At 38.9% G+C, this 14,156-nt stretch overlaps 1 protein-coding gene across 1 annotated transcript; it reads right to left on the reverse strand.

Moving 5' to 3' along the window:
• Window positions 1-165: 165 nt before the first annotated feature.
• Window positions 166-13,664, reverse strand: LOC126848117 (arginine-glutamic acid dipeptide repeats protein). Its single transcript, XM_050588713.1, is given in 10 exon segments — window positions 166-2,818; window positions 2,925-3,123; window positions 3,686-3,964; window positions 4,409-4,665; window positions 4,667-8,007; window positions 8,579-8,659; window positions 8,751-9,110; window positions 11,529-11,665; window positions 11,762-11,802; window positions 13,301-13,664. Coding segments are annotated over 8 exon segments (4,632 nt in total). The 5' UTR covers window positions 11,577-11,665; window positions 11,762-11,802; window positions 13,301-13,664; the 3' UTR covers window positions 166-2,751.
• Window positions 13,665-14,156: the final 492 nt, after the last annotated feature.

A 14,156-nucleotide genomic window follows, 5' to 3' on the forward strand; every position in this document is an offset into this window, starting at 1 on the left:
TTAACGCGATTACGTTGCTGTTAGATGCTAAAAAATTTAGGTCTCTATATGTATTCCAATATTATTAAATTGCGGCGTTACAATGTGTAATCTTTTCGAATAAAAATTGCATAAAATTAACTAAAGTTTGAAAGAGAATAGTTGAGAAGAAGACACTTGAATCAATTCGAATTTTGTACGAAATATTTATTCAGATAAATAGCTTTATAACACCAAATCAATTACACAGTGTAAAATGTACATGTTTCTCAATGGTCACTGGATCATAAAATTACATTATTCCAATATTTGATATTGTCAAAGAAACATCATTCTTAAATCATTCAATGGTAAATATTTCTTTTTTAATTTTCTTTTTATCTTTACCACTGATCAATTGTTTTATTATCAAAGGTTTGCAACATCTAATAAAAAGATATATCTAAATAAAAGTGTGTGTGTATACATTTACACACATATCTGATACATTAATAAAATGATAATGGACTTAGATTATATTTTTCACACTATTATGTGATACGATCAAGATAGATTAATGTGGAAAATTAAACATGGATCTAAAAGAAAACGCTTACCATTGAATGATTTACGAATGATGTTTCTTTGACAATATCAAATGAAGTAATTGATCTTATGATCCAGTGACCATTGAGAAGACATGTAAATTTTACGTTGTATAATTGATTTGATGTAATAAAGCTATTTAATTAAGTAATTAATGATTAAATTTATAATTTTCTGTCATAAGTAAACGCAAATGCGTACTGATTTCCCATCGTATTATTATATTATATGAATACACTATCACAATAATAAAAATTAATTGAAACGTCGTATAAAAGAAAAAAAATGTAGATTGCTGGGGAGTAATGAGCCGAGCAATTTTGAAACAAGCAGGACATTTTATTTATACATCTTAAAAAACTTTTATTTTAATAACTTTAATTATTGTGATAGTAATTATTACATATATATGTAGTTGGATAGGAAACGAGTACGCATTTAGATTTATTTATAACGTGACAGAAAATCATGCCAAACATTTTTTTATAAATATACGTACGTTGAACTTTCCGTGTCAACTTATATACATATTGTATATCTGTATATCTATATATCTATATTCTGTATTGATCGTATCATATAATCACGTAAAAATATATAATTAAAGTTTAATTATTATTTTACTTATATATCAAATACATGTATATTATACATATTATATATATATACGCACAAGGTGTCTCAAATTAATGGGGACAAAACTCGCGTGCAGATAGAGCGGACCAACGGAGTCGAAAAGTCCTTTATTATTTTTTTGTACAACGCTTAATAAAAGAATTATTATTGAGTAAAATCTGATCAATCATCACCGATCTTTAGCCGAGCGCACGTCGCTGAGCCGTGCTGAAACAGCTGAACGCTAACGCACACTACCAGGTACGCGGCTCACCGACGTGCGCCTGACTAAAGATCGGCGATGATTGATCAGACTTTACTCAATAATAATTCTTTTATTAAGCGTTGTACAAAAAAATAATAAAGGACTTTTCGATTCAGTTTGATCCGCTCTATCTGCACATGAGTTTTGTTCCCATTAATCTGGGACACCCTGTACACACACACACATCTATTAAGATATCCTTTTATTAGATATTGCAAATCTTTAATAACAAAGGACATATACTTGATCAATAATAAAAATGCAAAAAAATGAATCCACGAGCGTATCTTATTAAATGAACGACTTACGCATGATATTTCTTACATCATTATCATTAATTTTAATTATTAGATGTAACTTTTACATTGTTTCAACTATTTTTCATTATTAAGTGTAATAATTAAAATTAGTTAAAATATTGCAAAAGATTTTCGATATAAAAAAATGTACAAACGAAAGATTCGTTTTATGTAATCGCTTGATTTATTACCTTCTCTAGCGATCTCTATTCTCTTTTTTTTATCCGTTTTTGTACCACGACTATGTGTATTTACTCTTTACGAGAACAAATACTAACAAAAAAATATATATATATATATATAATATCTATATATACAAAAAGAATTAAAAAAACGCGGTAGAATTTTACCTTGTACAAGCACTTTGGCATATATACTATTTAAAATCAAATAAAAAAGCAAGGTCAATCAAATAAACCAGGCAAAATCGACAAACTGTAATATTGTCGATAGCGAAGTATAAGAATTAGAAACAATATAATATTTAAAGACTTGAACGGCTTACATATCTGCCATTTATATATAAATCTCGATCACTCTAAAGAGTACCAGTAACTGAGCGTTACAGCACTGGAGAACTCAAATATTTTGTCGTGTTATTTACAATAATGAGAATTACAATGATTATGCTCGCTGCGCGTTATATATATATATATATATATATATATATATATATATATATATATATATATTTCCATCTCTTACATTGTGCGATTTGAAAGATCATAAAAATAATTTCTGATCTTAGAGAATATGTAGATTACAGAGCAAGATCTGATTTCTTTTTATTTTTATTTTATTTTATTTTTTTTTTTTTTTTTATTTATTTATTTTTTTTAATCTTCAACTAATCGATGTTAAAAGAACGTTCTATATCTATCTATATACGCGTATATATACAACATACGCACATATAGATATATGTATTAATATATCGTGTTTAAACGCAATCAAGAAAAAAAAAATATATATATATATATATATATTATATATACATAAAAAATATAATTATTGACGCGATCCACGTGCGGCTTCTTCCAACGCGCGAACTTTAAGCTCGCGCTCACGCTGTTGTCTAAAAAACACCTTTTGTTAATGCGGATATCCCGCTACCTTAAATCATTGCATTATGCAGCAACAAGTTAGGCAAATTTTGATAGAAATTTCAAATGCCTACAAACCTCAGGTATTCCTCGTGATGAGCCACGAGAGACGCATGCCCAGGGAATCGTTCGCGCTCTATCATAAGATGCCGTTGTAGTTGTTCGTGATGCGCCGCCATATCCGCGTATGGTCTTCCTAGAAGTTCCGCCGGATGAAGTGCCAAAGCAGGATCCCGCGGCATTAAACCGGGACGAGGATAATTAGCGCTGGCCGCAGCTGTGAATGAAGATATCACTGTATTAGAAAAATAAGATGAATTAAAAAAAAAAAACATTATAAAATACTTATTATTATATAAACATTGCCTCATGTAATAATCGTTTTACAAAAGTACTAGTAGGGACACGTTATAAAATTGCGGAAGCATATTCTCAATTATCTCGCAAATATAGAAGAAACTACACGCGAAATTTGCAACCGTCAAATTTGCAACCCTCTTTCAACTACCAACAAAATATCCCAGAAATGTTACTTCTCATTTCTAAGATACACGCACACGCACATTCGCGCCTATTCCTCGACAACACTCACTCGCACTTGCACCTGCGACGGTGATAAGCGACTAGCCAAAGATCAGAGTCGAGCAACCGGAAGTTCGCAGGCGTGCTGATATGGTGCAGAAAATAAAGAATCGTCTCGACCTAGACGGTAAGTGTAGGTTGACGATCAATGAGAAACGGCTGTTGAGCGACGAGGAATAAGCGAGAGCGGCGTTTTCTTAAAAGGAGAAGCTCTTCGGGAGAAGCTTAGAAGAAACATCCTGTGTGTAAGGACCTACCCGGCAGAGGAAATCCAGCCGCAGCCGCAGCGGCTTCCTGCTGTTGCTGAGCCTGTTGCTGGGCCTGTTGCTGTCCCGGATGTAAGTGCAAGTGCGTATGCGCATGCGTATGCGCGTGAGTGTGAGCGTGATACTCGGGCGAGATGCCAGCCATTTGTAATCGGACCATCGGGTCAGCGGCCAGAGCCAGCCGTTCTTCCAACTGGCCGTGATGATGAGCCGCCACGGGATGGCCAGCCGCTCCACCCGCTGGCCCCCCGCCGGCTGCAGTCGGAATCCCTAAACGCGACAGCGCTTCGATCACATAACTCGAAGATCACAGATACGATTCTCATCGTTGCCCGATTTCTTCATCTCCAGCTAACCGTTGGATAAAATTATTCGAGAGAAAACCCCGTGTTCTTCTAATAATATATCATTGGTTACAGAGAGCCAAGGTTAGCTATCTTGTCACCACAGTTAATTGGCGCTGAAGAAATCGGCCATTAGAATTTAAACATTTACGTTTAACTATATCTCTGAAATAACTTGGCGCTCTCAATCTAATTCCTAGCCTATCGATTTTTCTATCATCCTTTTGTGTGTGATTTGATCATATTCTTAAATCAATTCCAATTTTGCATATAAATCGTACGAACGAACGAATGATTGTCGACGCAAAGTCTGTACTTCTACACTCGCTGTTATAAAATATTATGAAATGTTAGCTTAATCAATAATTACCTAGCCGTTCGAGCCGTTCTCTGTCGAGTTGACTTGGACCCGGTGGAGCGCCGTAGAGACCGAATTGATGTAAAGCCTGGGGTGGTCCAGAAGGGGCTGGTGTCAGACCGGCAGCGGCGTATCGGCGGTGTATCTCCAGCCAGTGTGGATCAACCGGCGGTGCCGGCATCGGTCTAGGCGTACCCTTGAACAACTCCTCCTTCAATCTATCGTTCAGCTCTCTCTCGCGTAATTCGCGTATCTCGCGTTCTCTTTTCGCGCTCCATATGTTCCAACTCCAGCCGTTGCGCTGCTGCAGCTTCGCGTCCGTAAATATAATGTAGCATCGGATCGGGCGGAGCGGGATGTCTAGCAGGTGAGAAAGCGGCATGCGGTCTAGCATATTCGGACAGTTGTCTGAGCGCCGGTGTATCTGCATAGGAACCAGGACGCGCGGCGTAACGATCGTATGGTGAGACGACCGGTTCGAGGGGTCCGCGGCTGGGTGGTTTGCATACTTCAGGTTGTTTCTCCGGTGTCGTCATTTTTCTAGCTTGTTGAGCTGCAGCAGCAGCGCGATCACGTTCCTCTCGTTCTCGTTCTGCTTGTTTCCGCGAGCGTTCTTCGCGCTTTCTTGCAAGTTTTGAATCGGGTACAGGTTTAAACATTAAATCAGTGCGCGTGCACGAGTTATTTTCGCCGCGATTCCAATGTCTCAGGAAAATCGCAGACTGCGAACGGTGACACTCGGAATCCTCAATTCGCGGTTCTGGCGACGGTCCACGAGGACTAACGGGCTCTTCAGGTTCGGTCTCCATGTCTTGTTCAATTTTCGGTTCCTGTACGACCGGCTGTGGTTGCTGCGGTTGTGACGCACGATGATGATGATGCACGGAACTAGCCGACGACGTTAGACATGTAGCAGAGACGAGTGACGGTTTCCGCTGGCTACTATGTGAGCTATGGGACGACGAATGACTATGAGAGCTGTGAGAAGAGATAGTCAATAGTTTGTCGTGATGCAAGTTCGTCGGCTGTTGATGCATACTAGATGAATGGTGATGACTCGCGATTAGATTCTCGCCCTCTTCTCTGCTTGTGACACTTGAGCTAGTACTGGCATGATGCGTCATCATAGCGTTACTGCTTTCCTGACTTCGTTGCGGCGAAGGTGGAGGAATAGCATGAGGTACCGGACCGTAAGCGTATGGCGGGAAAGATGGGTATCCTGGTGCGTATCCTGGATAAGGATGAGGATGATACGTATGCATAGCGGTGAACAAAGAATGATGCATCAGCGGATGATGTGGATGGAAGGGATGGGCCATATGCGGGCTCGGCTGCTGCGCCGGATGCATTACCGGTTGAGGGATCGAACTTGGTGGTGGCGGAAGGTTCGGCGTTGGTGTCGGTGATGCCGCGACTGGCTGAATCGACGGTACCGCCTGACTAACTGGCGGCATAGAGTGTTTGCTTGGCGTTGGCGGTTTGCTCGCGCCATCCGGATCCTTTTTGATATTGTCCAAACTCGGACCTGGAAAATTGGAGCTTTGGAAGCCTGGTACTTTGACCTCCTTCAAGCTTTGCAAAGGATCCGGCTCTGGTGGTATGATCTCCTGCTTTATCTTTAGATTTTGCGGTTCCATCGGCGGCGTACCAGCCGGTAAATTATAGATTCCCGCGGGTTTCTCCATCGGCAACATTCCACCGGATTGTATCGGTTGAAACAAGTTGCTCGGTTCCGATCGTTCCAACTCATTGTTTTCGCTTGTTCGTTCCGAAACGCGCTCTGGCATCATACGAGAGTCAGGAGCTCTGCTGTCGCGTACTCGATCGTTCACTGATAGTCTATCGTCCATCATTCTTTCAGCATTTCTATTTTCGGACGACATTACAGTCAAACCGAGCGGTTGCGGTGGTGAATTCGACATTGGTGGCATCTGCGGCATCTGGCCGATTGGGCCACCGATACCGGTCGATACGCTCTGCGAAATATTGAGATTCAACGGTGGCGGTCCCGTCATACTTTGCGGCAGTGTTTGTGCCGAAGTTGGCAAGCTCTCGGTTACGTGACGCAGATTCGTTGGTCCCATATTCGGTACGTTTGGCGGCAAGCTGCTCGGCGTCATCTGCGACGATATATTTTGTGAAAGATTCTGCGGCACATTTTGTACCGGCGGCGGTGGTGGTGGCGGTGGCGGCTGAACGTACTGCATACTGAGACTTGTCGGCAGTCCACCGGCAGTGCCGGTCTGTTGCTGACCGGGCGATATCACTGGAATTTGCGAGCTCGATATAGTTGCCTGTGAGCCTACGCTTGTGATAATACTCGGTATAGTTTGCGACAGATTGCGAACCGTAACTATGGGACTTGCTGTGTCGCTCGGACCCGTCCCAACAGATTGCGCAGATGTGCTCAAATTCAACTGTGCCGTTTCGGGCTCCTTGCCCATATCTTCGTTAGACATAGTTGGTGACATCGTTGACTCGATTGGCAATGGTTCTAATTTTAGGGCTTGATTCATGACCAATGGTACGTCTTCCGTCTGATCCGATATTTTATTTTGATCTATCGGTTCTTGATCCAATAAAACAGAAGGCTTCTTTTCTAGATTATGTATTACCGGCACCGATATCGGCAGGCTTTGTATTGTGGTCGGTACCGGGGTTGACGCCGGCGTTGGCTCGGATGGCTCCTCGGGCGTCGTGACGGCCGGACTACTGACGGGCTCTTCTCCACCGGTTACGCCGGCTACCGTTGGCGGTGTCGGTTGATTCTCGTTAGCGTCACCTTCCGTTTCTCTCTCCGGCTCATCCATCAGGGAGTTACTGTCGGTTGTAAGAGATTCGGACGGGCTATCGGGCCGTTCGCCGCCGCCACGTTTTCGCTTTTGTGCTTCCTTATCCTCGTCGTTGCAAGTGTCGTCCGTTTGACTCGAGCGCTTATGACCCTTCTTGGGCGTATCGGCTTTGCCAGATGATTTCTTCTTGTTTTTATCGGGCGTCTGTTGCTGCTGCTGCTTTTCTTGATCGGGTGTGTCTGTGCCGCCGCCGGTTCGTCGCGGTCTCGCTGGTCTCGGTGTCTCCTTAGCCTTATTTCGCGTGCGCATCCTACCGGGACTCTCGGGAGATTCCGCGGGCACCGGGCGGAACAGATATGGCTGCAAGGGCGGCAGTTCCCCAGTCTTCTTTAAGTGCGCCCGGCATTCCGCGCAAAGTAATAGTCGATCTTTGCCGGCTACTTGATAGTCCTTTGAGCTACTGGAAAAGCAGTGCTGGCATGAATGCGCCGCTCCGTTCGTATTGGTATCGCGCGAGTCACTGTCCTCCTCCGAATTATCGTCTTCAGTCACGGAGCTAATCTCGCCGCCTGGATTGTGGCTGGCCGGGGTACCGACCGGTACGGTCTCAACCTCGGACGCGGTCTCCTTCGTGCTAAGGTTAACTGCTGGCGGTGTGTCCTTGGTAGGTGTAGGAATCTCCTCCTTGGGTGTGCCAGCCCGGGAATTACGCGTGTTGCGGATTCGCCGTAGCGAGCTCTGTCTGCGTCGCCGGTGAGGACGATTATTATTCGCGCCCGGTGTCTTCTTCCATAAGTAATAGAACTCGACCAACTCCGGCTGTGCAGAGATTAAGTGTTAAAAAAACGGATGTTTTATTACATCATAAAAATTTTTTCATTGCGTAATAAAACTATTAAAGAGATACAAAAGATTCATTACCCGTATACTTGTCGCGAATAATTTTGTAAATAAACTTATGTAAACAACAAATAATTTTTATTAATCGGAATGTGTATAATCATAGTTTCTACATTGTGATATATATTTTTAAAAAACACTTATAAAAAAAAATTTCAGGTTCTCAATTTTATTTTAAACAAAATTTTATAGAACAAAATAGCATTTTCTTTTTATTTTAATAATATAAAATGTATTTCTTCTAATATTTTTTTGTAATTTCTTTCATTTTTTATCTCTGAAAATAATATAAATAAATATTATGAATACTACAAACATTCATGTATATTACTTCCTTGATTGACTGTTTTTCTTTATTAAAAGAAGAGAGAGGAAAAAAAGAAAAAAAAGAAGAAAAAAAAAGTGGAGTCAATGAAAGAAGAATGAACCCGCCGTAAAAAGCACAATTAGATATGAAAAGAGAAAAGCCTGGTAAAACATTAATCTTTACCGTATCCTTGTGAGGTAAAAGATCCTTTCTAATACGCGAGAAATTCTTTCCGAACTGCCGTAGACCCTTGACGAATCGCTTCTGCGGGGAAAAATCCGTCCGTTAGAAATTCTCTCGTGCTCTGTACTATAAACTCGTAATGAACGAGTCATAAATATAACGAGAAACATACAGTTTCTTCCTCGGACCATTTCTTGTCGATGCCTTTCGGTGCAGGACATTTGACGAGTGCTTGGAGCGCCCTACTAGGATCATAGCCAGAGTCGTGCAGGATATCCAGCGCGTTGATGGTAGTGTCGTCTCGGGCGGCGGCCACGCAACCATCGTCCGGTGAACCGCCGTCACACATACCGGCGAACGCTGCCATTGAACGGGCCGCCCTCAAGTACATGAGCAGATCCCCGTCCAACGCCATCGCCGGTATCCATCTTAGCTCCTCGCGCTCCTTGGAGAATTCTGGATCGGGTGGCAGCTCTCCGGGAGGTATACCCGGCCGATACTCAGGCAAACGGGCCTGACAAGAAACCAATTCCTGTAAATCCCAAAAATTCGGGATTGCGCGGGGTTAGCACAGATAATGCCAAAGCAAGTTAGTTAAGAGTGACGTACCTACGCGTTCTCAATGACCTGCCTTCTCAAGAGACTAACTTTCCCCAAAGACTAATCGACATAAATCTGCCTGTCCATTTTTCTTTTTTTCTTTCTCTTTCTGTTTGCATTCGTAAAGAGACAAAGTTAACAAGACCGCGATTTGTTTTCTTTTTATCGGCTTTCGTTTTCGAGCATTCTATGCGAAAATCTCATTTGAAGAATAGTATAATTTTACTTTTCTTTGTCTATATAAATATACACGCGAGATACAATCGCACGCAAACGCGCACACTTTATTAGCACGTGATAATTATCCACGGCAACTACGATAATTACAAATTAATGATACAAATTATATGTATTTACAAGTATAACTTGCATCATGTATTTATCATTTCACGTCACCGATCGCCGATGTGTTTGTTGATTTAGTTATTTTTAATTAATTTGATTAGTTATGTTTAATAAAATAATTCTAGGGAGAAGAATGCTAATTACTAACCGTAATTAAGAAGAAGAAAGCGACAAATAAATAAATTTACTAATGGAATCGATTAGTTGTACATATAAACGCGATTATTGATTGAAAATAAAGTTTATCTTCGTACTTTGATCATGTTAATCGATATAATTCTAAAAATACCTCTTGTATATTCTTTGAATATCTTTTATACAGAACATATACAGAACATTCTAAACATCACGAAACAAAAGAAGACTCGTTAGATTTCGGGACACGGCGGTACAATATTCGTGCTCACAGATGGTTCAAGTAAGCAATCGCGAATAATTGTTGTATGCCAACAAGTACAAACAGTGCGAAGGTGAGTCGGTTGATCCGCTTATCTCGGACGCGTTTCAATTTAATTACTTCACCGTGACTAAATACCACCCTAAATTAAGAAAATGCCATCACACGCCAAATGTAAACTGCAATTACCATCATTACGCATTACTCTCAAGTATATATTTCATGCACAGCGCATTGCAAAGAAAGATTTTCTTCTCGATTTATTTGAATATCAGTACTTTGATGGTGAGGCGATCGTTCGTGCGATACAACAAATATCGTCGAGAGCTTGACGAATACGTTTCACATATTTGCAGACGAAATCGGTCTACACCTGAAACATTCGAAGCTCTTTTAATGCGTGATGCTTTAGTTGAACCATCGGATCGAAATCGGAACAAGTTTAATCTTTGAGAGTTTTGTGATAATTTTAAAAAGAATTTTATATCGCACGCGCGCTTATGTAATATTACGACTGAAATATATCTCTCTTTAAGTGTAGCTTAAATATATTTATCAAGAGACACGGTAGTGTATAATTAACACGTCGGATTTATAATAAGCGATATTTTTAAAGTCGATATTCGTGTACGATATTAAGTGTGAAAAAAAAATGCGAGTTTCAACAAGTTGTGTATATGTCGATCTCTGTCGATGCCTCTTATCGGTTTTATTCGCAAGAAACTTCAAGACTGATACTTTACACATTTCAGATTAGATTACATATCTGTACACATACAATACATATATGTATGTTTACGTAACTCTTTTTATCGTTCGTCAGAAAATAAATTTCAATTTTTACTATCTTTCAATGAATCGTTTGTACGTGCACGCGCGCGTATTTGTTAAACACATGTGTAACACATGCCATATATACAACGCACACACACACACGCACGCATCAGCGCGCACATATGTGCAGCTCTCTCTCTTTTACATTCGTTTTTATATTTAATATTTATTGCTGTAAGGAGTGTGTGAGGATCTCTAGAATCTTCCTTTCGCATTAAATCTTCATAGTACAAAAATAGAATAAAATTACAATATGTCTGACAACAAAATATACTATATATATATATATATCTTGTCATGTAATGTATGTACGATAGATATGCGGGAGAGTATTTGTATTAAATTATGTGCTTTTTCCTCGTAATTTAATATAATATATTCATAATTCAATCAGTTTTAAAATCAACGAATTAAATTATTTAATTAGACATCTAATCCGCACAATGTGTGTTTCTCCATGACTTTGCAAATATGTTCTATTGCAAGAAAGACTTTATTATCACAAAACAAAAAATCAATGCTACTTAAAACTACATAAAAATTGTCCTTGTGTTTATATACATGTAGAATTATAATTATACAGTCATATACAGTCATGATGTAACAGTGACCAATTAATGCACGAGAATAACGATTTGTGATTTTATACGCGCGATCCACACGCCCCTTACCTCGTAATAAACTTCTATGCTAATAAGCACTTGCCTTGAAAAAGGCACAATGTACGATACAGCTAAATAGCTAGAAAGTTTTTCAAGATATATTTTGGCAAACCTGATGCGAGGGGCCAACCCGGATCTCGCCCTGGGTGCCAGTAGACATCTCCCCCTCCTCCGAAGCTCCGCCGTCTTTCTCCAGCGTTTTGAATGCCTTTGATCTTGGATTTTCAGTAAATTCCTATCATCCACCCCCTGAACCGTATCAATATAATAATGATATGATATCGATTGTATACTGTTATATTATGCTATCAATATAATTGAAAAACAATTTGACAAAATATTAACCGCTAACATGCTTGTGTTTGTGTCTTTAGATGTCGAGTGTCCTTAAAAAAAAAAAAGAAAAAAAAAAGAAAAAAAATTAATATAAAAGATATGAAACTTTTCTTCTGTTTGAGATAATCTTCCATAATCTTCAAGTATTTATACATGTATGATATAAAATAAAATTTTTATATATGTATAGAAACATGACTTGAGAATACCTTTAAACATTATCTATAAGTTTATTACGAGTGTGTATTGGATTTTGATAAATATATCTTTAAACCAAATATAAAATTGCTTGATGTAAAGCGCAAATAATATCTATTCTTGAAATATATTTAATCTTACTAATTTATACAAATTGGAATAAAGATAAAAAAATAAATCAACATATGTATATGTATGTATGTATATGTGTATATATATATATAGATAGATATATATATATATATACATCACACACACACACACACACACACACACACACACACACACACACACACACACACACACACACACACACACACACACACATGTATATGCAGGATGTTACCTAAAGTAGCCACCTTTTATCTTTTAAATTAAAAAAAATAGGCCTTAACAAATATATATAAAATTTAATTATTCAAACTGAACTCTATTATGAGGACAACTACTTACAAAAGCTATCTATATTAACATACAGAGAAGTGCTTAATTTTTTTATAACAATGTGGATATTTCAACACATTCTATTTGTTTCAAACAACGCTACAATCTTTATTGCATCAGAATATCCACATTTTTGTTATAAAGAAATGATGCATATAGCTTTTGTAAGCAACTACTGTGTTCACAATAGAGTTCAATTTGAATGACAAATTTGATATATATATATATATATGTATGTATGTATGTATATTTGTTATGAATTTTTTCTTTCAATTTAAAAGATAAAAAGGGGTGATCACTTTAGGTGAAACATCCTATATTTATCTTCATTAATTATAAATAATTTGCGAAACTAAGATACTTATTTTATTAAGTATATATTAAAAGGTATATATTTATTTTTATTAAATATATATTAGATGTACATATTGTATTCTGTGTATTTTACTGTATAATCCAACTAATAATTATGCCTATGCCTTTCTCTCTTCCTTCTCCTTTCTCTCTCTCTCTATCTCCCTCTCCCTCTCTCTCTCTCACATACACCACATGCTCTTTTTCTCTTTCTTTTTTTTCATAGTGGTTTTGAGTCACGGTGAAAGCAATAAACAGTTTAATTAACAAGCGCGTAAACTTAAACTTCGATTCAACGAAAAGTGAATTGCGGCGATCAATTCCCGATCAATGAAATCGCGGATCCGAATCCGATGCAAAGGAACATCTTTCCGCGCAAGGCCGCGCACGCGGATATCTTGACGCGATCGAGATCGCGACTGCGATCGACTCGACGCGATCGTCGCGTCGCTCTGCAAGGCACAAAAATCACACGTGTGCCGCGAACGTTTATACGAACGTTAGGAGCCGCCAAGCGAATATTGGACTGTATGGGAATGCCGAATAACTTACCCGCGTTGTTTCCGGCAGCCTGCCTCTCTCTCTCTTTCAACGACGTACACGCGTCATCCTTCCTCGGCGGAGATGATCACACCGCCCGTTTCACTCACACGCCGTCTAAAAACTCGAGGGACAGGCAAACACGGGGTTACTGCGCGGCAATCGCTCGACTCGACGAGTGCAACAATAACGGTGACGGTTAACCGTTCCAAGGGTCTCTTTCACTCGTAGTAAAATTCAAGAAAAATCAGTGTCCACAACACCCAAACGCGGCGGCCATAATGCAGCGAACGGTAGCGACGCCGTTGGGCGTACTCGCGAAACAACATCGATTCCGGTCATGCGCGATCATGATTTCGCGCCTCTGACGCGAGTCTCATCAGGGAAAATTGACCGCTTATGACAGAATTCAATTATTTACTGTTGTTCTCCGTTACTTTCGTATTTAAGCTTTTTGTATTCTTCCTTTTATGAGAGATTTTAATTAATTTATTTTTAATTGACTTAGTAAATAAGTCACCCATCGATATAAAGCAGAAAGGCTATCGACCAATGAGACGCATGATATTTGCGATAGTTTTTAATAGACAAAATATATAATATATATTATATGCAGTAATATGTATATATATATATATATATATATATATATATATATATATATATATATATATATGGAAGATGTATAATTAGAATGACCCTGGTTTTTTTTAAGTTATAGACTTTATACAAATAGCTTTTATTTAAAATTATATATAATATAAAATATTGCTTACCAGCACTATCGATAACCGACGAGCATGCAACGTTTAGAGAGAAAACTTTAACTTAATCAGATGACAGATGTGTTCATTGTAGTCCCATTTTC

Source organism: Cataglyphis hispanica, chromosome 3 (genome assembly GCF_021464435.1).
Source record: "Cataglyphis hispanica isolate Lineage 1 chromosome 3, ULB_Chis1_1.0, whole genome shotgun sequence".
Lineage (NCBI taxonomy): Eukaryota > Metazoa > Arthropoda > Insecta > Hymenoptera > Formicidae > Cataglyphis > Cataglyphis hispanica.